The sequence below is a fragment of the Scophthalmus maximus genome, chromosome 1 (genome assembly GCF_022379125.1).
Source record: "Scophthalmus maximus strain ysfricsl-2021 chromosome 1, ASM2237912v1, whole genome shotgun sequence".
In the NCBI taxonomy this organism is placed as follows: Eukaryota; Metazoa; Chordata; class Actinopteri; order Pleuronectiformes; family Scophthalmidae; genus Scophthalmus; species Scophthalmus maximus.
Window position 1 is genome coordinate 469,975 of NC_061515.1, and position 25,890 is coordinate 495,864.

General features: G+C 45.9%; 2 protein-coding genes and 1 long non-coding RNA gene across 3 annotated transcripts in view; 1 reads left to right on the plus strand and 2 right to left on the minus strand.

Moving 5' to 3' along the window:
* cdk14 (cyclin-dependent kinase 14) overlaps positions 1 to 11,119 on the minus strand; it is a 96,579-nt gene extending 85,460 nt beyond the window's left edge. Inside the window, exons 1-2 of the mRNA XM_035626555.2 lie at positions 10,586 to 11,119; positions 7,205 to 7,236 (exon numbers count right to left, since the gene is read on the minus strand). Coding sequence (XP_035482448.1) covers positions 7,205 to 7,236; positions 10,586 to 10,679 — 126 coding nt within the window. The 5' untranslated portion in view covers positions 10,680 to 11,119. The remainder of the gene's footprint in view (positions 1 to 7,204; positions 7,237 to 10,585) is intronic.
* A 2,387-nt stretch (positions 11,120 to 13,506) lies between these two features.
* On the minus strand, positions 13,507 to 21,551 carry LOC118301268 (pituitary tumor-transforming gene 1 protein-interacting protein). Its single transcript, XM_035626596.2, has 7 exons — positions 21,285 to 21,551; positions 21,057 to 21,103; positions 19,809 to 19,917; positions 18,619 to 18,724; positions 18,450 to 18,515; positions 15,937 to 15,983; positions 13,507 to 13,963 (listed from the first exon to the last, which is right to left on the minus strand). The coding sequence occupies exons 1-7, from the start codon at positions 21,403 to 21,405 to the stop codon at positions 13,914 to 13,916; spliced, it is 546 nt and encodes a 181-aa protein (XP_035482489.2). The 5' UTR covers positions 21,406 to 21,551; the 3' UTR covers positions 13,507 to 13,913.
* A 103-nt stretch (positions 21,552 to 21,654) lies between these two features.
* On the plus strand, positions 21,655 to 25,736 carry LOC124850749. Its single transcript, XR_007031578.1, has 3 exons — positions 21,655 to 22,110; positions 25,143 to 25,203; positions 25,312 to 25,736. It is a non-coding gene; the product is annotated as an uncharacterized LOC124850749 (long non-coding RNA).
* Positions 25,737 to 25,890: the final 154 nt, after the last annotated feature.

The window sequence follows — 25,890 nt, forward strand, 5'->3', positions numbered from 1 at the left end:
AGCTGTCACAAATCAGACTGACGGGGCGAAAAGACATGGCCAGTGGCGACGACGTCCACTGTGACAGTCAGTCAGGATCAGCTGCCACAGCCGGAGTCGTACGGAGGTAAACACACGCGCAGCTCCAGGAGTTAATGAGTTCACTGAGGCCAAGAGGCTATGATGCTAAAATTGGGTTCGCAGAATGGGACAGCAGAATATCACGTGTATTTTTAGACCTCCGCTGGGGATATTAAATGGTAGGTTCGTTTCTACAGTGCTAATCTCTGACCTCAGCTGAAGGGTGTTGGAAAGAGATGGATGGAAGCTCAGTGAGGGATGATGTGGAGCTTGGATTTACACTTTATTAGTGACCAGAGCCATTCAAATGACACGAAGGGAAGATGAGCTGCTTGGACGAGCAAGCACAGATTCTCAAAAGTGGGAGGCGGCCTGCTGGGGGACATTAGTTATCAAAAGGAGATCATGTAGAATGTGTGTTATTTGGTAAAATAGCAGTAATAGTAGTTTTTTGGACTTTTACTATTTTGCCGTATTTACCAGAGTCTGAATCTAATAAAGGCCGAAGGACTTTACCTTTTTTATGTATTTGGTGTCATCAGATGTTATGTCAAACAACAATATTATCACAAAATGTTGTATTTATCATACAGGCATCCAGACAGCCCACTGTCTCAGACATGGAAAACCCCCTGACTGTGTATTAGGAGACATGTCAATCACATGAACATGTCCTACAACCTCCTGTATGAGGCAGCTCTCGTCCACTTGTAACTTGATGCTCTCACTGTTGATGCCATCGCATCATCTGGCTGTATGTTCTTATTCTTTATCGCTATTTTGTGTCTTTCAGCTCATTATTTTTGGTTTTACAGCTCATAACTTCACTAAATGTGATTCAGCCTCAATAAAAACACGATGAACTACAGACGGTGGAGGATTTCTGGATAACGTCCGCGTGTCTTTGTCAGACAGTGAGTTGATGAGTTTGTCATTCGTCTGTGCAATGCACACATTTAATACAATTGTTTGTTACCCCAAACTTTTTAAACTGATTAGGGAAAGTAACAATATTAGTGATTGATCTACTGTAAATACAGAGAGAGAATCTGGGACTTTTTGGAAGGATCGATGGAACCTGGGGCTGCTGCTCGCTCAGCGGCTTCACCGTCATTAGTCAGCTTCAGTTTGTCCCGACAGGTTCTCAAGCATTAAAAAAACTGGAAACACATCCTCAAGTAAACACACACACACACACACACACACAACAGAAAGAGGGCATTCAAGGGTATCTATCAATATCGTCCTGCAGCTCCAGGAAAATTGGAGAAAAGGGAGAAAGGAGGAGCTCAGAGGTCGAACAAGATGGACCACAGGACACGACGAGGTCATTTTGAAAACTGAAACACTGATGTGGGGCCTGAAAAACACTGATGTCACCTTGGTTTACATGTAGCAGGTGAACAGGAGGTACTGAGTATGCACCACATTGATTGGAATTTTCAAAATCACCAAAGAAGGCATTGGTAATTGAACTTCAAGCAGAAAAAGAAATAATAGATTTCAAGAGACTCTGCCGTTGCTGTTTATCCCTGTATGTGTTCTAATTATGTATTGGGGAAAGCTTCAGCCAATAGCTGGTCAGATTTAAGACCTTGTTCTTAGAGGAGGCGTGTCGTAAAACCCAAGAGATGTACAGTACGAGGAGGAAGAATCCACACACTGTACACACACATTTCTCTCACTGTAAATACACAGTGACGCTTACGCAAACAGACAGAGCAGATGCTACAGCAGCTTCTAATTGAAATCAGATCACCTTGACTGTCTGTTGGTTGAAACAGTTTCCTGTTGATAAATGATAAGATGGGAGCAGTGACAGTGAAGCAAGTCAATAAGTGTATGGACAGACGTTAGAGCATTTGATACTTTCTTATTGTAATTTGTTGGTGTGGTTGTATTCGAGACCATTCAATTCACTGGCAGGATATTTCCTAGTTGAAAAATAAATTATATGGCGAAAAAAATGTTTGAAGTGTCAAGTTTCGTCTGACGTCTCAGTCGGAAACGATTCGTGCGACGCCGTAAAACAAATGAGCTGTTAAATGATATTCTGTTGTCTTCGAATGCTAATTGGAGGTCGGGAGGAAACATGAACATTAACATGGTTGAATCTACTTTAATCCTCCGCTGACAGCCGACGGAGCGTTATAACTACTGATGAGGGCAGAAAGAATAAAGACATGGAAGAACAAAAACAATAGCACAGAAGTCAGCGACTTGCGCTCCCTGGAACAAATGACTTCATTTGGCCCATAACAGATTCCCATGGGCTTCCAGTGATTCAGGAACGTATTCATTGAAATGTTTTTATTCTGACACCAATGAATAATCTTTGTGTATGTGACAAAGACAAGACGGAGAGTGAGAGAACAAAGAGTTTAGAGCTGAAACAGTTCATCGATTAATCAATTTATAATCAACTAGTAATTAAATCGCCAACTATTTTGATTAGTAAGTAGCTTTTATGAAACAAAAGTCATAATTCTCTGATTTCAGCTTCTTACATGAGAATATGTTCTGGTTTCTTCGCTCCTCTGTGACAGTGAACTGAAGATCTCTGGTGTGAGGACAAAACAAACATCATGTTCAGGTTTTGGGAAACACGATCGACATTTTTCACCATTTTATGGAACAAATGACGAATCGCTTCATCGAGAAAATAATGGCACACACACACACACACACACACACACACACACACACACACACACACTCTCTCACTCATTTGATTATATCATATGTCACAAGTAATGTCTGTGGTTGTAGTCATGGTAGTTTCATTTTTAATAGAAAAGGAGCAAAGCTAAAAAGAAAGAAAAGAGCTGCAGAAAACTCCTGATGTCTGAATGTGTCATCTTTATGCTTTAAACAGACTCAGCTCCTCCTCACTATGATGAATATAATCGTGTCTCCAAGCACCAGTGGGAAGAAAACAAGCGCTCCGTCTCTACGTTTGAGTCGGACAGTGTGAACGAACCCTCTGTTTTACATCTAACTCCTTTACGTCCACATAATGCAGCTGCACGCCGTCGTTTAGTTCCTGCGAACGCCGCGCTGCCGGACAGGAAGGAGGCTTTTTTTTTCCCCCTCTCGGATTCTTTACATTCTTCCTCAGCTGAAAGGCCCATTTATAGCCAATTGCCCGAGCTGGTTCCCATGGCAGTGACTTCTGGAAATGGTCTCCTCCGCGCTGTTTTCGCCACAAAAAGTTCCGTCCTGAACAAGAACGTGGGATATTATCTTCTTCTATAAATAAGCACAGGAAGCAAATACCGAATATATGTGTGTGTGACGTCGATGATATCAGAGCTCTCGAGTACGGTGGCCCTGAAGTGCAAATCACGACAACTAATAGGAGAACGCAATATCATATTTGTCGTTTGTGGTGATTTGCACTTCAGGGCCACCGTACTCGTGAGTCTTTCATGACAAAATAAGAAGAGTTCTCCGACGTCCTCTCACTGGGACGATGCAGCACAATGCAGCATTTCTCTTCGACACCTTCACACAACAGCTGAAGCTGCAGTCCAGGAGCAAACCGCTTCTCCTCCGGGCGCGGTGAATAAATCAGCTGGAGCTGAACCACAACAGAACATAACATAGGTCAGGTTCCACAGAGCTGTAAGTTTATATGGGTGAACAGCCCTCGCTGTATTTCAGGGGCTGTCAGTACCGTCACCATTGTTTGTCGCTCTGCCGCTCAGAAACAGTAAATTCCAAAACCCGGGAATGTGAGGAAGTGGTTTTTCTTCACCACTCCAGACAATGACAGTCACTCACTGTGGTCACATGGTGGTTTACAAAGCAGTGCACCTACAGCACGATAAACTGTGAGGGACGATGTTTCTGTCAATGTAAAGCACGTCAGTCATGACAGATATGTTTAAGGTCGTTTAGAAAACAGTTTCTTTTCAAACACCACAGCAGAGAAACACAAAGCACGCTGCCGTCTCATCACTTATTCATGAAGCGATGCCGCTGCCTCTTTTAAGACGAATACACAGTGTCACTTTGAGTCAGAAGAGCCACCAGGCAGCAGGGTTTTCCCATATCAACATAAAATCCATCATCCCTCCAACTCTCCAACCCTCGGACGTATCGACAGCCGGCCTCGTCAACCAACAGACACCGACAAGACATCAATAGGTCATAGACAGGTCGGACACACAGGTCGGACTCAGATCGGACTCACAGGTCGGACTCACAGGTCGGACTCACAGGTCGGACTCAGGTCGGACTCACAGGTCGGACTCACAGGTCGGACTCACAGGTCGGACTCAGGTCGGACTCACAGGTCGGACTCACAGGTCGGACTCACAGGTCGGACTCACAGGTCGGACTCAGGTAGGACTCACAGGTCGGACTCAGGTCGGACTCACAGGTCCGACTCACAGGTCCGACTCAGGTCCGACTCAGGTCCGACTCACATGTCGGACTCACAGGTCGGACTCTCAGGTCGGACTCACAGGTCGGACTCAGATCGGACTCAGATTGGACTCACAGGTCGGACTCACAGGTCGGACTCACAGGTCGGACTCACAGGTCGGACTCACAGGTCGGACTCACAGGTCGGACTCAGATCGGACTCACAGGTCGGACTCACAGGTCGGACTCACAGGTCGGACTCACAGGTCGGACTCACAGGTCGGACTCAGGTCGGACTCACAGGTCGGACTCACAGGTCGGACTCACAGGTCGGACTCACAGGTCGGACTCACAGGTCCGACTCACAGGTCCGACTCAGGTCCGACTCAGGTCCGACTCAGGTCCGACTCACAGGTCCGACTCAGGTCCGACTCAGGTCCGACTCACAGGTCGGACTCACAGGTCGGACTCTCAGGTCGGACTCACAGGTCGGACTCAGATCGGACTCAGATCGGACTCACAGGTCGGACTCACAGGTCGGACTCACAGGTCGGACTCACAGGTCGGACTCAGGTCGGACTCACAGGTCGGACTCACAGGTCGGACTCACAGGTCGGACTCACAGGTCGGACTCAGATCGGACTCAGATCGGACTCACAGGTCGGACTCACAGGTCGGACTCACAGGTCGGACTCAGGTCGGACTCACAGGTCGGACTCACAGGTCGGACTCACAGGTCGGACTCACAGGTCGGACTCAGGTCGGACTCACAGGTCGGACTCACAGGTCGGACTCAGGTCGGACTCAGGTCGGACTCAGGTCGGACTCAGGTCGGACTCAGGTCGGACTCAGGTAGGACTCACAGGTCGGACTCACAGGTCGGACTCACAGGTCGGACTCAGGTCCGACTCACAGGTCCGACTCACAGGTCCGACTCAGGTCCGACTCACAGGTCCGACTCAGGTCCGACTCAGGTCCGACTCACAGGTCCGACTCACAGGTCCGACTCAGGTCCGACTCACAGGTCCGACTCAGGTCCGACTCACAGGTCCGACTCACAGGTCGGACTCTCAGGTCGGACTCACAGATCGGACTCAGGTCCGACTCAGGTCCGACTCAGGTCCGACTCAGGTCCGACTCACAGGTCCGACTCAGGTCCGACTCAGTTTGGACTCACAGATCTGCATGTAGTTAAAGTATCACACTGTTCCTGAGATGGTACAGATCATATAGAGAATCACTAAAAACTGTTTTAGTGCAAGAAGAAAAACAGAAGCATCTTGTTGTTTTATACCATTGTGTGAAATCGATTAACCCAAATATCTATCTATCTGTCCATTTATCTGTCCATCCATCTATCTATCTATCTATCTATCTATCTATCAACCTATCTATCTTTCCATCAATCCGTCCATCCATCCATCCATCCATCTAACACATACACAGTTTTCCACAGGATTATTCCACATTTTATTAAAAGCACTGTCAATAACTTTTGCGTCTCACCATCTAATGCTATATTCAGAGACACTCGTCTTCTGGTAAATTACCTTCTTGGCAACATTGCCGTTGATTGATCCCCAGACCTTTAAATCAATAAATATTTTATATCAACAATGGTATTATTCACAGTGTAAATGCTCATAAAAGTGGACGAGTAAGAGCGACGGAGAATTATCACCAAGTCGGCAGTTCCCCTCAGAGTCTGTGGAGCGTTTTAGTGTCTTTCAGCTCACTGATTTTACTGGCTGGGTTCAGCCTCACAGTTCTCGGTGTAGTTCAGTCAAACACGACTACATTAATCTCACGTCTACTGGAGGAAATGCACGGGAAGTTTTTTGCTTTAACAAGGGGAAAATGTCCCCGTGTGGGTGACGATGGCAGGGAGTCAAACGCTGGCACGACAAAAGTGATCAATCGGTAAATCGACGATCTAAAATACAGATTGCAATAACAGCTATTCAGTTACTCCCTTTCTGTTTTTTAAATTCAAATCTCTAGGTGCAACCCCTACAGCAAACTAGCACAAATGCTACTATTCAGCAAATCATTGTAAACTACAGTAAATCAACCTCTCATAACTATACCGTCAATCTTGCCCCGGTCCAATCACAACTGTTTATCTGATAAGGGGCGGGGTTTATAACATTCCACGGAGAGAAGCAACTATTGCAAAACAACCAAGATGGCTGCCGCCGATGAACGAGCATTTGAATCTCGTCAGCAAATGTCTCCCACAAAAACTGCTACGCTCGGTTCACAGACGTGGAATCATCATCACAGACATCACAGACGTCACATCGTCTCCTCTCTGCTCTGGTCTGTTGACTTTTTGCGTCGCTCAACAGACGTCACATGATTTGCCGCTCTCACTGGTTGTAGGTCTGTCCAATTGTGTCCGGAGACATTTAGATCTGCGTCCATCGGAGAGAGGTCCCAGACTAATACGCATTTGAGCATCAGTCTGGCTACACCAGTGAGAAACATGTGGATCCATGGGAACACTCGTAACGGAGCGGTGCATTAGATGTCTAGCGTCTGGCGGGACAGACAAGCTCTGTGACGGTGACATCTCTGAGATGAGAGGGGACACCGCCGTGCTCCATTCATGAATATATTACACACCGAGCCGCAGCAGGATCCACCACACCCGAAGAAATCAACCGCGGCGCAGACGGTTTTCACAACATCTGGCCAACGAGGCCTGGATGAGTGATTGTGGTGGAAAATACAGAACGAATCGCAGACTCCACAAAAATTCAAAACTTCAACCTACCTCGTCAAAGCCGCTGTCCTCTTTCTTGAAGGCTGTAATAAAGGAGAAAGGAAGGAGGAGATAATCAAACACTGTATGAAACTGTCTTTTTGTGGAGAAGTAATAAAATAAGAAACAGTGTCACAGTCGGCACACGACCTCGTCAGCGTGCTGAAATCTGTCAGCGGTTTCGTTCTGTTACTCGTCGGAGCAGCGCGGCGCTTTGAGCCGAGGACGAGTTCACTGGTCCTGGTGACAAGTTTCTCAACGTTTCTCTCCAAACGGAGCCTCATTAGGGCAGAGATGCTTTTCTGACACGCCAACATATTCTACCCGAGAGGAAATGTACAACTTTGGTAAATTGGTAAAAATGTTTTGAGTAAATACTGGAATTATTTAAATCTTAGTGACGACAGAGAGACAGTCTCACTGTAATGTTAGTTTAGCCTCATATGATATGCTATATATGATAAATATGATACACATTCATGTAATATTTACAAGTTGGCTTCATTCGCATGAGGTCTGCTTGAAACGCAAACCGTCACCATGACGACTGTACATGTACTCGGCTCCATGACATCACAGCCTTGACATACAGTGGTTGTGAGAAAAACCTTCCACATGAACGATGCCACACAAAGCGAGCGACCTTCTGAGTTCAGGATACGTCATCGACCGAAACATGTTCCCCAGGTCGAGGATGAATTTTCACACTAACTCGATGAACATTGATTTTGTTGAACATATTTTTTCTGCTGGTTTTCTTTGTCTTGAATAAATGTAATATTTTGGGGGTTTGGAGCTGTTGGTTGGACAGAAAAAAAAAGGGGGGGGGGGGGGCTGCTCCATGATCCTGACCACGCTCACGCTCACACGTCACACTGACGGCTCTCCAGCGGCTGAGAAACCCTGCGTCAGTGCCTTTAACAGATTTTGGATCTATTAGAAATAAAATATCCATAATGCATTATGTTGCACACGTGATGTGGCACCAGCCCACTGGGACCAGTTGGATCAACACAAGGACATAAACAATAAAGGATAATTCTGGAATGTGTGCTTTGTCAAAGCGTCCGTGCAGCGCAGCGAGAGCTCGGTCGATCAGACGTGTGGATTCAGATGAGAGGCAGACGGACTGTAGGAGGCAAGAAAAAAAAAGTCAATGTCAATTTTTCTACCCACGTGACATCGACCCGAACTCACTGAGCTTTTCATTCTCTACACACCGACTCACCCCTGACGCCTGTAAAGATCTCTGCACGAGAGGCCGACGGATGATCCGGTAATTACATCAAAACAGATTCATCGACGACGACGACAACAACCACCAGCTGAAACTTCACACTGTACAGGTTGTGTACATATCAGTGAATATGGTTTGGTTTGTTTGGACTGTTTGACAAGACAAGCTCTTCCAAGATGTCAAGTAAAAGTTTATGGGAATTTTTTCACAATGTTTTTTTTACATTGTCAACAATATATTGCTGCGTTGAAAAAATATCAGATCATTTAACAATGTTCTCTATAACATTGTGAGGTCTTAACCTCACGATGTAAAAGTGCTCTGAGATCATGTATGTTGTGATAAAACTGAATTGAGTAGTTGCAGCTCTAATTTCCTATATATATATATATATATATATATATACACACACATATATATATATGACCAAAGATAATTTACACGTCTCTGTGTGACTGGGACAGAATAAAAACACAAACGATGATGATGAATAACCTATAATGATGATGTTTATGGGAAAACTGTGCGACCTGAGGATTTGATTTTAACCACAAATCCAGCAGAATATTTCCCAAAAAAACAACTAACAACTAATGATAATTTTCTTCTTATTATCTATTAACCTTATTATTTTCTTGATTAATTGATTTATTGTTTGGTCCATAAAATGGTGAAAACTGTTGATCGGGTTTACCAAATCCCGATCAATGTTTTGTTTCGTCCGAACACCAAATATATTTAGTTTACTGTCAAAGAGGAGCAAAGAACCAGAAAATATTCACATTTAAGAAATTTTATTTTTTACATAAAACCAACTATAACCGATTAATCAATTATCAAAAATAGTTGGCGATTAATTTAGTAATCGATTACAACAGTAATTGATTAGTCGACCGTTGTAGCTCTACGTCCCATCAACAATTTTTCAAGCAAATTGTGAACTACATCCTGCAAAAGGAAACATGGTTCAAGGCCAAGTCGATGTGGTTCTAACTGTGTCCGGGCATCACCTCGGGAGGAAGCAACAGTCTGCAGCTGCTAGAGCTGGAGACAGTGAGACACTGCAGCTGAGACACTGTAGCTGAGACACTGCAGCTGAGACACTGAGACGCTGTAGCTGAGACACTGCAGCTGAGACACTGAGACACTGCAGCTGAGACACTGCAGCTGAGACACTGTAGCTGAGACACTGCAGCTGAGACACTGAGATGCTGTAGCTGAGACACTGCAGCTGAGACACTGAGACGCTGTAGCTGAGACACTGCAGCTGAGACACTGCAGCTGAGACACTGTAGCTGAGACACTGAGACGCTGTAGCTGAGACACTGCAGCTGAGACACTGTAGCTGAGACACTGAGACACTGTAGCTGAGACACTGTATCTGAGACACTGCAGCTGGAGACACTGTAGCTGAAACACTGTAGCTGAGACACTGTATCTGAGACACTTTAGCTGAGACACTGTATCTGAGACACTGTAGCTGAGACACTGTAGATGAGACACTGCAGCTAGAGAGACTGCAGCTGAGACACTGTATCTGAGACACTGTATCTGAGACACTTTAGCTGAGACACTGTATCTGAGACACTGTAGATGAGACACTGCAGCTAGAGAGACTGCAGCTGAGACACTGTAGCTGAGACACTGCAGCTGGAGAGACAGCAGCTGAGACACTGTATCTGAGACACTGCAGCTGGAGACACTGTAGGTGAGACACTGCAGCTGGAGACACTGTATCTGAGACACTGCAGCTGGAGACACTGTAGGTGAGACACTGCAGCTGGAGACACTGTAGGTGAGACACTGCAGCTGGAGACACTGTATCTGAGACACTGCAGCTGGAGACACTGTATCTGAGACACTGCAGCTGGAGACACTGTAGGTGAGACACTGCAGCTGGAGACACTGTATCTGAGACACTGCAGCTGGAGACACTGTAGGTGAGACACTGCAGCTGGAGACACTGTAGGTGAGACACTGCAGCTGGAGACACTGTAGGTGAGACACTGCAGCTGGAGACACTGTATCTGAGACACTGCAGCTGGAGACACTGTAGGTGAGACACTGCAGCTGGAGACACTGTAGCTCCACCAACGTTGTGCACAAAGGAGGTTTGTAAAATGGGTTGTTGAAAGAAACGACGCCCCGTTACTCACCAATGCTCCTGAAACTCTCCGACAAAGTTCTCCTCAACTTTTTCATTTTGCCGATCTTCTCCGCGGGCTGCGAGGTTGGCATCAAGTCGCACATTTTTTTTCTCCCCCCCCCCCCCCCCCCCACCACCACCACCTCACCGACTTTGTCGGAGGACCGGCAGCGGACTGGAGGTCGGTTTGACGCGGGGGAATGAGGATCAGCCCAGCGGGGGCTTCTTCAGCGCAGCTGCAGCGCGCCGCTGGAACACTGGATCACGGACGGCTCAGCTCTCGCTCCTCTCATCAACTCGTGAGATCAACTGTCCCTTCTGCAGATTGGGTTTTTTCCACGAGAATTGCCAACTACATTTCCAAATAGAGACAATAAAAGTCAGAGGCAGTCGCACCGGGAAAACCGTGCGTAATCCCTCTTTGCGCTTTTCTTGTGCGTAATCTTCCAGATGAGATCTAGTCGACTTCTTTCTTTTCTCTTTCCCTCCGCGTCCCAGTCGATCCCTGCTCCACCGCAAGCCGAGATGTCATTTTTGGGGGGATTTCTCTCCGGTTTCGACCCCCGTATAGACCCCGCCCCTGGCTGCGGATTGGAGAACTCCCGGGGTAAGCCGCCGTTCCCTATTTGTTCCGGCGGCTGCCCGTCAGAGAGCCCGCCCCCGCCCCCTGCGAGAGCGATGCAGCAGGAGGAGGAGAATGAGGAGGTGGAGGAGGAAGATGAGGAGGAGGAGGAAGAGGTGGAGGAAAATGAGGAGGAGGAGGTGGAGGAAAATGAGGATGAAGAGGAGGAGGAGGGGAAGGAGGAGGAAGATGAGGAGAAGGAGGAGGAGGAGGAGGTGGAGGAAAATGAGGATGAAGAGGAGGAGGAGGGGAAGGAGGAGGAAGATGAGGAGAAGGAGGAGGAGGAGGGGAAGGAGGATTTTTTTCCATGAGCGCAGTCAGTTTTGCGATCCTGCTGGGGTGAGGTATTCCCCAAACACCAGCTCCATCCGTCAGCTCTCCCACACCTCAACCCCTGGATACCAGCGTGCACCGGGTTCATCATCCTGCGACTTCTTGTTCGATGATATGATGAAGATAAATGATCGAGTCAACACAGAAATCTCTCTGGAGACCTGTCACGTGCAGTGATGGATTGAGTCCCTTTCTCTTTTGTCTGTCTTGTGCATTCGGTTAAAAATATTAAGATTTAAAGGTCCCATATTGTTCTGGTGTTTTATTTGAAGTTTTGATCCTTAAGATATATTTATTTTATTTTTTTTAATTAGAAACAAAATCATCAATCATCATCATCATCATCTCAATATAGTTTATATCTCTTTTTAAGGAGCTCTGCAAAGATTTTTTGTGCTGTTGATTGCTCAACAGGATGACGGGTGAGTCTGTATCATATGTAGTCAGTAAATGTTATAGTTCATATTTGGGATTAAAGAGGAGAGGGTTGTGGGGATTAAAGCAAACAGATTTACATCCGGATGCGGCTGCATCAATAATCTAAAATCCTTTCCTTCTGTCATGTGTCTGTAATGCACCACCGGCTGGAATCTGCTTCAGTCTCCACGTGAGTAACTGAGAGGCACCTGAACGCATCTCCAGTGTTTCTGGATCTGGTCCTTAAGAGACCAGTACAGTGTGACGACATCTGTGGAATTCTGAGGGATGAAATGTTTTCATAGCAGTTCCTCATTCCCACAGATAATAAGAGACCAATGTGCAGATTCATCAGTTTCAGGCCTTAATCATAGTGTGGCACACAAATTATTTATTAAATGCTGAAGAAGAGGATCAAGCGTTTGAGTTGGGATTGCATGTTGAAGGTAGATGTGCTGAGTGGTGGCACCAGATGGCAGCAAGGTAACCGCAAATCCTCAGCCTGGGAGAAGAGGAGAGAGGAGAAAGCTCCTCTGGTGCAGTAACTGCCCCCTGGAGGCAGTTTGTAGACAAACTGGAAGAGAAAGTAACAAGAAGAGAGAGTTCGCTCGTCTCACACAAGGAGAGAGAGAAGACACATCGTGTGTGAATGAAATGCTTAGAGAGCGAGACAAATGTTTGGGTTGGACTGTGTTCGTCTCAGCAATTATTCATAAAGACCTCATTGGTTCGGTGCATGTTGGCAACAGGCCAGTGAAGACTGGAGAGAGGTGGAAGCCCCACAAGGGAGTTAGACTCTGGTGGTGAAGTCAGTAGATGGAAGATGGAAACATCAACCTGCTGCACAGGTCAGGTTAAGTGATGAGGAGGAGGAGGGCTGCACGACGATGACGGACAGGGACGATGATGGACAGGGACGTGCAGAATGTGAACTGGAATATTAATTTTGTCTAAAGGCACTGGATTGTCTCTGGATTACATTTCTCTCAGCAGCAGCATCAAAGATTGTGTAGGAAAAATATACTGCAGCTCACATGATTCAGTATCAAAAAAAAGGTCTTAATAATATCGTTTATCGCGATCATTTCGGGGACAATATATCGTGCATCAAAAAGTAGCTATCGTGACGAGGCCTAAATCTACGGACACTTAACTTGATATAGACCGATGTTATTCATCGTAAAGAACGGACTATAGTCACTAACTAGCGAAGTTATCATATCAGCCATTTCCACATTTATTTCCAATTCGACATTCTTGTAATTCCGACTTCACAAGTGGGAGGTGGGATCTTCCGACTCGCACGTGAAGGCAGCGTCATACTGTGGCGGGATTTGGAGAAATGAGAAGTTTTCACCGTAACTGGCTTCTTGTCGAGTTGGGTCAGAAGGTTCCGTCGAAGCTGAAGAACTGAGCTGCTCTGTGTGGTTCTCTGCTTGGACGCCGCCGCCATCACGAGTTCACATCGGAGGCTGGAGGACGACGCAGCAGCAGCTCTGAAAAACCTCAGATCAGCAGTAAAGACTGTTCTTAACTGTTAATGAACAAATCCCCTGTTGTTAAAAGAGCAGATTTTGTTTTTATTCATGTGTCAAAACACACTTCATGGTACAATCATCATCATCATCATTATCGTGTACTTCATTAAATCAACTGCAGTATTAAAATGAAAAGACTGAAATGAAACAACAACATTAAATCATGACAAAGAAATTTGCAGAAAGTTTTAAAAACAAGCTTCTACACGAAACAGACAATTGTAAAGAATCACAGGGGGGAAATATAAATTCTAGATCTCTTTCGTTCTGGATTGTTATTTGAAAATAGTGATTTTTTTTTCTGTTGCAGCAGTATTTCGTCTTGGTGTTTGTGGTTCATGGGAGAGAAATGACATCTTCTCCGAGCTGTAAGAGGAAGAGCAGAGCTCAAAGTGGCTTCCTGCGGAACTCCTCCAGGACGGGCTGCGCTACTCGTTCTCGAACTTGCTGTACGGGTGGTCGGAGTCGCTCATCAGACCTGCAGAGGAGGAGGAGAAGGAGGAGGAGGAGGAGGAGGAGGAGGGTGAGGAGAAGACAGAGGAGGAGGATGAGGAGGCGGAGGAGGAGGAGACAGAGGAGGAGGAGGAGGAGACAGAGGAGGGGGAGGAGGAGGAGGCGGTGGAGGAGGAGACAGAGGAGGAGGAGGAGGAGGAGGAGACAGAGGAGGAGGATGAGAAGGCGGAGGAGGAGGAGACAGAGGGGGAGGAGGAGGAGGTGGAGGCGGAGGCGGAGGGTGAGGAGGAGACAGAGGAGGAGGATGAGGAGGAGGAGGAGGAGGAGGTTGAGGAAGAGACAGAGGAGGAGGATGAGGAGGCGGAGGAGGTGGAGGCGGAGGCGGAGGAGGAGGCGGAGGCGGAGGAGGAGGAGGCGGAGGCGGAGGAGGAGGAGACAGAGGAGGAGGAGAAGGAGGCGGAGGCGGAGGAGGAGGAGGAGACAGAGGAGGAGGATGAGGAGGAGGAGAAGGAGGAGGAGGAGGAGGAGACAGAGGAGGAGGATGAGAAGGCGGAGGAGGTGGAGGTGGAGGAGGAGGCGGAGGCGGAGGAGGAGGAGACAGAGGAGGAGGTGGAGGAGGAGACAGAGGAGGAGGAGGAGGAGGGTGAGGAGAAGACAGAGGAGGAGGATGAGGAGGCGGAGGAGACAGAGGAGGAGGAGGAGGAGGAGGCGGTGGAGGAGGAGACAGAGGAGGAGGAGGAGGAGGAGGAGACAGAGGAGGAGGATGAGAAGGCGGAGGAGGAGGAGACAGAGGGGGAGGAGGTGGAGGCGGAGGCGGAGGGTGAGGAAGAGACAGAGGAGGAGGATGAGGAGGCGGAGGAGGTGGAGGCGGAGGCGGAGGAGGAGGCGGAGGCGGAGGAGGAGGAGGCGGAGGCGGAGGAGACAGAGGAGGAGGAGGAGGAGGCGGAGGCGGAGGAGGAGGAGGAGACAGAGGAGGAGGATGAGGAGGAGGAGAAGGAGGAGGAGGAGGAGGAGACAGAGGAGGAGGAGGAGGAGGCGGAGGCGGAGGAGGAGGAGGAGACAGAGGAGGAGGATGAGGAGGAGGAGAAGGAGGAGGAGGAGGAGGAGACAGAGGAGGAGGATGAGGAGGCGGAGGAGGTGGAGGTGGAGGAGGAGGCGGAGGCGGAGGAGACAGAGGACGAGGTGGAGGAGGAGACAGAGGAGGAGGAGGAGGAGACGAAAACACAGAGGAGCGTCAGTGAATGTGACGTGAGTTCTTATGCTTAGATTCACTTTGTTTCCCCATATGTTATAATTTATTCGGAATTTTGTTAAAACTACATTTGTTCATCAAACAACAACAACAACAATAATATTGGTTTTACAACCATTTAATCACTACAATCAATCAAATAATCACTACATCTTCCTTGTCTCGCTTCTCTGCCACATTTTCATTTTTAAAACGGCAGCTGACGTCGCGGAGGGTTGAAACATATCGTCTTTCTCATGAAAACGAAATATCTAGGTGTGTTTTGTTTGTTGTTGTAGATAATATCACACACCTCTGGATGAGAGCAATTAAAATGTGATACAGTATAGTGTACACTTATCTGCTGCTTCAGTGACCTGTAACATCCTGCTCACACACACATTTGACACCAGCGTGTGATAATGTTTCGCTTAAATTGACTTTGTGCTTAAACTGAATTAATCAGGGAAAAGGAGTTTTCTCCCGGACGTGACCTGAATCACCAGGCACGGCCCCGTTGAATTATTCATTTCAGGCACATGGAAATGAGAGTCGATGCCGATTCAACATGCGTCTTAAGACAAAGCTGACACGAGCAGAACATTGTGCACCGTGTTGAGACTTCCTGATCGACTCCAGGACGGCGGGTTCACACATCACGGTGAGGGAGTCGCTCACACTCTCATTACAAGAGGTTGGATGGAGAATATATGTATATATAAATATATGGTAATACAGATGTAATTTGACCAAGGGTTCGTACTTACCATACTTCTTGCGGATCTCGTCATGCCGTGCCTTCCTGTCCACCTTCCTGTAAGAAAAGAAGGACAAAAGGGTCAAAGTTACATCTTTAGCTTCAACACCTGAGCTTCAGTTCACCTGCGCCAGAGCTGATGGTTTCCAGCAGCTCAACATTTGAAGCCCTGCCGACGGCCGACCCCTCTGTCGCATCGAGGACTTCTCGCTGCAGATTTAACCGACGAATCGGACGTGGTCACGATTCAATCTTTTTTTTTGGAGGGAGGCCACGTTGTTGAGCCGACGGTGCAATTTTCATCGGATAGAAAACGAGTCAAAGCCTCTGACTGCAGGATGAGTCATCAAACAAGTCAAACCATTTAACAGGAAGAAAACAGACGGGATTTAGATGAAAAAAAAAAAAATCGAATAAATACTTTGACAAATTTTATGCAAACAACAGGAAATAAATGAGACGTGTTTCAAACTGGGAAAATGTATCTTTTTCAATTTGATGGGTCTTTAAAATGGTGGACATTCAGGTTCACAGTTCACCTTCATTTCCTCAGAAACATGGTGCTGCAGACGCCCGACGCTTTACAGCTGACAGGTGATTTAAACAGGCACCGTCGCCATATCACGAAAGAGAGATTCACTGTGTCAAAGATCAGATTCTAATGAAATGTAAATGAAAGATAAACTAAAATATACAGCAGCTGGCCCAAAGAGGGAAACTACAAAAGCAGGTGAAAATGATTTGAATCATGTCATATTTCACTTCCTCTTTGGCTTCTGTCTGTTATATCATTGTGATTTTATTTAGGATTCAAAAGAGAGAAGGGTTCAGTCGCTGGTTATTTCCCCTCAAGACCTTTTCCCTCCAGCTCAGGCTCGGTAGGTAACTGTGAGCTGGAGCTCTGGCGTTCATGCCGCAGTGTCGACATTGCGCTGGTGTCTCCTGTGACGGGTCCTTATCTCCTCTGAATGTCCTGCTCACACAACACAAACCCTTCCTCCTGAATGTAGGTCACTGCACTGGCTCGGACCACTTCAGAGATTTGATCTCACTCACCGCAGGAGACCCTGACTGGGTTCTAGATTCTGCGTGTGAGAGAAAAGCTCATACAGAGGCTGGATAATTCAGCTTGCAGGCAGACACACACACACACACACACACACACACACACACACACACACACACACACACACACACACACACACACACACACACACACACACACACACACACACACACACACAGGGAGAGGCAGAGAACTGGGACTGTGGTGTTCCCAGCATGATGATCATAAACCAGTTACTGTCTTATCTTTCTGCCCGACTGGCTCCCTCACCAACACATCACCAGGCCTTTCTGGGAAGACGAACGCACAGAGAACCAGGTATGCACAGAACCAGGACGCTCCAATCAGATACTGTTTCTTCTTACGGCGGACGACGCTCCACAGGATGTAGCCCCCAAGCTCTATTTATGAGCACATTACCAAAGAGCAGCTGCTCAGCCTTTTGCCTATTCCAACTTTGCGTTTTTTTGAGATGCGAACAGAGGAAACGCTGAGCTCCTCCTCTGGGACATGAACACCAGTTGCTTGAATCCCCATAATATACAATTGGGCCTTTTGTCAGGGGGCTGTGAACTACTCGTCACAGGAAACGCCTCGTTGGTTGTGTTGTGAAATCTGTAGGGGTAAAACTTCTAGTTTTTATTTTTCACTTCATTATCTTATCTCTGATATCCCTTAGGCTTTAGGCATTTTCCAAAAGTGTTGGTACCCTTACGCTTCACTGAAGGAAAACTCTGTTCTTCCTGAAAAGGGTTGAAATTAAATTCCCTTTCGTCACACATACTGTATGTTTATGCATTTGGCTGCCAAAGAAAAAATCTGTTTTATTTGTTTGGTAGCAGATAAGGACAAACAATTTATACCGTGAAAAGAAAAACAGACCTCTAAGTTAACGGGATTTTAATCCAATAAACTTTTTGGAAAATGTAGCAAATATTTCCTCATGGGCCGCTAGCTGTCGGTTCTGTGTGTGCGTTGAAAAAAATGTACGCCTCTGGGGTTTGGGTCTAGTGGTTAACGGTTGGTCTCCCATACCCGAGGCTGCGGGTTCGAGCTCCGGCCAGTGAAGGGAAAACATGAACGACAACTGAGAGAGAAACAAGCTTTCTCCAAAATCGCGAACTTTCAGACATGCACTGAAGTTCAACGTTTTCCTGAAGTGTTCCCCTTTTTAAAATCTCCGGTAAATGGCGAAGTGAGTCCATGTGAGAACACAGGAGGAAGTGATCACTCCACCCGGGCGCCTGAATGTTCCAGAAATGTTCCTGCAGTAGTGAACGCGCCTGAGACTCGGACAATCTCCTTTCTGCGTTCATCTCACATGTGAATAGCGACTTCCAGACATTTTATCGAAAACAGCTTTAGAGAAGTTATTACATGTAGAGCAGACCTCCTGCCACGGGAAGGAGAAGAGTTATGTCACTTAACAATGACTATTTTTCAGCGGCAGCTCTTACCGTTCTTCCGAGCGTTGTTTGATCTCCTCTCTCTTCCTGGTGAATCTCTCGTCGTCCCTGTCGAGCCTTTAAGAAACAAGGAGGCACGAGCAGCATCAGAATCACCGCACATCAAAATATGTAACTGACAGTGTCAGTGACACGCAGACGGCTCGTCAGTGGACCTCACCCTCGCGGACGCTTCTTGCAGCAGCAGCAGCAGCAGCAGACGGCGATGCTGATCAGGATGGATCCGCCCAGCACGGCCAGGGCGATGATGAGGGCTTCAAAGTTCACTAAACCACAGCAGCAGAAGACAAACAGAGTTATGTATTTAATTCTAATACATTCCAAGATTATACTTATACTATTTACCCAAACAATCTTAATAATTACCTCTTTTTTCTGCTGTAATACAACAGATCAAATGAAACCAGACGTTATATCATACGTTTGACTTGTTAGGCAACGGCGCCACCTGCAGACTCCTCTAGCACACTGCAGGTCATCACATTGTAATTCATCTCCTTATCCAGTAAAAGTACAAGTGAGACTTTCAAACCAGACTGAAGCACGACTATATTTACTGCTTGATTACCATTAACAATAACTTTTTTTGGCTGATTTTTTAAATCTTGCTTTGGCAGTTTTTCCACAGACACAGTGTTTTAATCTTGTTGGTTTAAGGTTAATGTGAGGGTTAGGGTTAGAGATTGTTATCGATGAGATAACAATAAAAAAAGTATAATGTACAACACTACTTGTTTGAGGTCTTTTTTGTAGAAGTGGAAACTTTACTTGTCATCTCACTGCTGCTAAAATCGAACAAATAATGTGACGAGATCTTTTCTGCTTGTTTATTTTCTATCTGACAGGAAGCAGCTGGTCTCACGCCCTGATTGTTAAGTTTATATGATATGATATGAAAACGGGAGAAGGACTTTGGACCAGACTTGTCCACGACAGAACTTATGACTAAGATTAATGAAGACAGAGGCAGATACAACTGCTGGTGTACAGACAATTTACACGGCCAAGAAAAAGGTTTGAGCAACAACGTGTTTCATCATCTTTTCATGATATTACCTCTATCAGGATATGAGACCTTAGTCATAATCACCCACAGCAACGTGTTAGTACTCAGTGACTGTATGTACTGTATGTGTGTGTGTGTATATATGTAAACACAGACACACACACACAGTTTCGTTCTACAATGAAACCCAATAAAAGCCTGTTCCTGTTCGTGTAGGTAATGATTCTTTTACAACACCTGTGGTCACGACTGACTGACTCCAGTGTTCGTACAGTGAGAAATGGAGAAAAGAAAAGACTTAATGACCACGTCATTTTAATTGTAATCACGCTGATTTAACTCACGCCAACACAGACCCCACCGGGCCTGGGACAGCGGGCACATGGACGCTGGGGGCAGAAACCATCTCACTGGGTATTCTGAGCAGGTGTTGTTGGCGAAGCACCACAGACACTGTGAGGGTTAAAAAAAGCACAAAGATCAATTCTCAGTGAGCAGAATATCTTTGGATTTTGAACTTTGGGTTCATACACGACGAGTCATACGAGGACGTGAACCTTGACTTTGGGAAATCCTACTAGACATTTTTCCCAAATTCTTTGGACACTTTGAGTAACAAGCAAATATATTATCAGCGCTTTGGGTTCATGAAAAGCGCTTTAAAAATTAAATATATTATTATTATCTAGAAAATAATTATCAGATTAATCTCTTAGGAAAATTCATATTTCGTTGCAGACTAGTTAACATCACTTATCTGTAAGATGAACAGGCTTTGTCTTCCAAATATATTGTGTTCACAGTTGCATTTAATAAAAATAACTAGAGCCAGACCGATATTATCGGCCAACAGGTATGAGCCTTTAAATATGAATTTATGTTTTACATTTTAGGTAAAATAAAGGTTTGTTTTCTTTCAAAGTTCTATTTATTAGGTTGTATTTGTATTTTTTTTTTCAATTTATAGTTATTTATGATAAAGTTTATGGTTAAACTAAAATATCAAGCCTCAATTACATTTCTGTCATAAAAGTTTGATAACAACATCTTAGGAATCATTGATAGATTTTTTAAAAAATATATGTATATATATATATGTGTACATATATTGGCCGATGTATCGATATTGGGAATCTTGTACTCTCTAATATCGATATTGGCATCGGCCCCAAAAATTCCATATCGGTCGATCTCTAAAAATAACATCACACATCAAAGATGCTCTGGTGACTTTGATTCCCTGCGTTAGAAAATATACAATTAGAACTGTCCTGATCGTGACTTGATAACCCAATTGTATAAAAATTCAAATCAAGGCTTGTTATTCAAATCGGACTTGGCACCGAGACACAGTTTTTATAGTGTCAGACAAACCACTAATACATTTTATTTATTTAAATATCTTTTCATTGCTTTACTGATTTGAATCATCTTGATGGTTGATGAACAAACAGCGCCAACAAACAGCAGAGGGAAGCATAAGACATGATGATAATGAATCTGTCGGGAGCAGAGGTCAGAGGTCAGGGGCAGAGGCAGAGGTCAGGGGCAGAGGTCAGGGTCAGAGGGCAGAGGTCAGGTCCGTGTCTCACCCGGGCGTGAGGGACGCAGGTGTCACAGTTCCTGAAGGCGGAACAAGCTGCGGAGGAAGGAGACGGAACAGAAAGTTAACTCACCCGGAAACAAGACAAAGTAACACACTCACTCGAAGCTTTATGTCGCACTTAACAAATAAAAAGACACTGGTGAATTCACACACAGGCGCTGAGGTGTCGTGCTACAGACTGCTCGTCGGTTTACTGACGTCGTGTTGAACTTACGAGTTAACGGAGTTGGTGTTGTAGTTGCCTGACAGTCCCCGAGGCTAACGAGGCTAACGATGCTAACACACAGCACGGCGGCGGCGAAACACAGCGGAGTGAGCCCTCTTCGTCCCTCCATCTTCAGGCGGCTGGACTGCGCCCAAAAGATTTAAAAGAGATATATTTAAAAGACCATGTACTCGTCAGGTGTTCAGTGCACGTCCGCCCTCCCGAGCTCACTGTTGTGATTGTTGTTGTTTTTTTAGCCTCGCCACTTCCTGGGTGTCTGCCTGTGGGGTTGGCGCGTTTGGCCAAGCGCTGACGCCCCGAGCGGGCGGAGTTAATGCGCTTCATCGACAGCAGCAGCAACAACCAACGACCGCCCTCGCGGCTGCCTTCACGTGAAGTCGGAATTGCGACAATGTCACGTTCAAGTGCTTCGTTGTCGCAACGGATTGCAGAACACCAGGCTGGGACTGGGACACTCCGGTCGAGACTATTATTTGAAAACCCCAGACGGTCGGTGTCGATGTGGAGACGTGGAATCAGTCCAGTGGTCGTTGAATGTGATAAATACAGAAGTGAAAGACAACAGTTAGTCAGGAGTCGTCAGATCTGGGCTTTTCATCTTTCTACTTCAAGGCAATATTTTAATATGGAACTAATTGTCAACTTGCTGACAGAGCGGTCCTGAGGTTTCTACACCTGTCTAAAAGAAGATAGACTAAGTAGCCATTCTTAGACTGTGGAGGGCAGCATTACGCTGTAAAGTGTTCAACCTGCTGGAAACTCGTTGGAAGAAGAAGAAGAAGAATTGGACAAACAAAATGGCGAACTGGCTAATGTAAGACCTTCACTTTGCATTGAGAAAGTCTGAAGTGGATCTGGTTTAAACTCCAGCAGGAGTAGTTCATTGAAGTACAAAATGTGTAACTGGAAAATAATGCAGAAAGGAACTAGAGTGGCAGGAAGTCAGCCATGTTTTAATTTAGTGTGCAAGTTTTAGTTGGTTTACAATCATCATACATCATCACAAGCAGCTCCCAAATGATTGATCAGGTTGACCATTGGAATCTAAAAACATTTGCAGCAGCACCTGTAGGTCACATATACCTTGTTCCATCTACATCCCGATGGTTGCTTGCAGTCCCAGCGCCACCTACTGGTAACAGCTAAAGACATTTTTACACCTTGATGTATTCCTCCTTGTGGGTAGTGGGTGAACCACATCCTCCTCAAATCTGATAAGCAAAGCCTTAAGACCTGGATGAGGCTTTATCCTGAAGTTTGTGATATATATGTTTTTTGTTATTGAAGGTTTTTTCCCTGTTGGCGTGGCGTCAGATATACATTGTCCATGTTTTATACTCTTCCTCCTAGCAGGACGTACATCACATCATCTTCAACGTTGTCAGAAAAACCTCAAGACCTTGATGACGTTTCATTGAGAAAATTGTTTTTTTGTTTTCATTGTCTTCCCTCGCCGTGGTGGCCGTGGATCAACAGCAGCAGAAGAGGGTTGTTGAAGGACTGGGTCAGGGCCACACGTGTCAGATGTTTGAGCCACTATCACTAAGAAAAATAGCATTTTTCTTTCCCCAAGTGGGAAATTCCTTGACACAGCTCAGGAGAAGTAATCTCAGACCACATTTTGGGTTTTAAAGGTTGTCAGATATTTATCAGGAAAAAAGAACTGGTCCCTATAGCTCTGTCTCATGTGAGCGTCCAAAACAGCTTCACCAATTATTCAGGTTCCATTTTTGAACTTGTCATCATCAGTCTGTTCGTATACACAACTATGAGACTGCAGCATTGCACACACATGCCAGTTCATCACTTTGATCACAAGGGGGTGGTGGAGGTCCGCAGGAGGCAGACGCGTCGCAACAATAATCGATCACGTGGGGACAGTGAAAGAGTGGGGGATTAATTGCAGCATCTGTTATGGGCAAACATGACTGCGTTCTCTTCTCCTGTATTAGACCACTACATTAACTAGCAGCACTTTGCAGACAAAATAGAAATAAAAGAAATGTATAGAAGTCCACCCCCTGAGGAGTTTATATTCTCAGACTACATCTGTTAAATACGGCACATGCAACAAAAACAGCTTCCAATATAAAGCAGGTAAATAAACCTTTGAAAGTGCTGGGGTCACTGTGATTCATCTAATCACGCTGTATTCAGTTACCTATCATCTTTGAATGACACATTTGTGAAGGACCGTTTCTTCACAAGCTGCTTGAAGGGTCTTGATATATTACGTGATAAGATAACGTTGTTATTCTGCATCTGCTCGAATTCGAGGTCACAATCTGCTCGTTTTCCTTCCAGTTCCCATCTGGATTCTCAGCTCTACATCTTGCCCCCCCTCCATGTTTTTGGTTTAATTAATTATCCATACTACTTTGCTCAGTAGGATGTTTACTGCCTTTTTTAAAAAGTCATCTCAACCTTCACTGGCAAATAAACTGAACATAACTTTTTTTTTATTTTTATCAATTCCGAGCTCGTTCCTTCAGTCAGTATTAACGTTTAACCCGTCATTCTGTTGCTGAGCGATCAACGACACGAGAAAAATCTGGAAGCTACGTCATTGCACAGGATTCCTAAGGATATTAATACAAGAGACCAGAACGAACTCTGAATCATTTGACCTTTGTAACCGGTGTGGGCTGCGGCCGGCGACGTGGAGCTGCTGCCGGGGCCAAGCCGAGGAGAAAGATTTAAAGGCATGTTCTAAATACAAACTACTGCAAAACGGAGCAAAGAGGGTGGGGCTGGTTTGATGAAGTTCGGGAGTGGATGGTTTGGTCACGCAGTGGAGGGCCGCTGTGCTGGATCTTCAAAAGTTGGGCAGGTAATGGAATCTGAATACTTGACAAAGCCCAGCCACTCTACGGAGGAAGCTCATTTTGGCATTCTCCTTCTTTCTGTCACTCCCCAGAGCTCGTGACCATAGCTGAGGGTCAGAAGATTGTCATTAAATTGATATTGTATATATATATATATATATATATATATATATATATATATATATATATATTGTATAAAATTAAATATTGATTATAGCTGCCATAGCCTGTGTGTTTGTGTGTTTGGTTATAGCTTGCTGTGGTCAGTACAGGGGGGTGTAGCAGGGGGCCACGAGATTGATCATGGTTCAGAACTCCACAGCAGATTCCCAGGTCCAGTCATCAGCATGCACATCACGTGACACCTCCCTCCCGCTCTGCCTCACAACCCCCTCCTCCTCCTCCCTACTCTCCCGTTGTGTCTCCCTCTCTCTTCTTCTTCTCCTCTGGCTCAGTGGTGTGTTTCCAAGAGATAAGACCCTTGCTCATTTCACACATGAGCAGAGTGAAGTTGGGTAAGGCTGTTAGAGTGCGTGTGTGTGTGTGTGTGCGTGTGTGTGCGCGTGTGTGTGTGAAGGTGTGTGTGTGAGTTTTGCACACTTAGGTGTACATTGAAGGTTAGAGAAAAAAGAGCAAGTACAGACTCTGACTCCAAGTTTTCTCCACTTGCTGCTTCTTTACTCGAGCTTTTTCTGAGGTGTTGATTCACCTGTTCCTCCAGAGCCGTCTGTCTGGCAGCAGGTGGAAGTTACCGTTAATTTCACTGTTAAATCTCAATTCGCCTCAGTCATTTTTAATATAAATATGTTTTTGTTATGAGGGGGAGGATGCACATTATTTAACGGTAAAACTTGGGGCCCGTTACGGCCAATCGGTCCCTGCAGGTTATTAAAAAAAAGGAAATAAAACAACATATGTCTGACTCAAATGACTCTTTCGGTAATTCAACCTATTGGAGGCCTGGTCTTGTTGATGTTGGGTCCATAAATCGTGTGTTTGTGGTTCTTTCTCTCCTTTTCAGTGTTTACACGTCTTTGGTAAGCTTCACTTCGTAGACAATCCAACACTTCTTTATGGACCTGGTGAGTCTCTGTCCAGTTACTTGTTTCAATAAGGCCTTCAAAAGTGTTTCCCCATTCATCCGTCCCACTGCTTCCTGTGTGTGATTCAGAGTAACGTTTCTTCTTCAGGAGCAGCGTGAGGACACGGGAACATGACACACGGAGAGAGTTATCCATGCAAATACACGCTAATGAAGAGTTCGCTCTTTCTCTGTCTCTGCGACTCCGGCTCCTCTGAGAGCATCTTGGCGGGAGGACAGGAGCTCACAACACTGCTCATTTGCACCGACAGCTGAGTCCTGGGGGATCAGAGAGGAGGCGTCAGTGCCGAAGAGCTCCCACACAGATCTGAGTGGTCTGCTCGGCCCGAGCTCCACTCAGCTGTCTCGTCTCGTCCTTGGGCCGATGTGACGGGCTTCATTGACCCCTCAACGTTAAAGCTGTCTCAGCTGCCAATATCTGGTCTCGTAATTTATTTTTAATTTGCGCGGTGAAGCGTACAACCAACCAACCAACCAACCAACCAAACAACCGACCAACCAACCAACCGACCGACCAACCAACCAACCGACCGACCAACCAACCAACTGACCAAACAACCGACCAACCAACCAACCAACCAACCAACCAACCAACCAACCAACCAACCAAACAACCGACCAACCAACCAACCGACCGACCAACCAACCAACCGACCAAACAACCGAC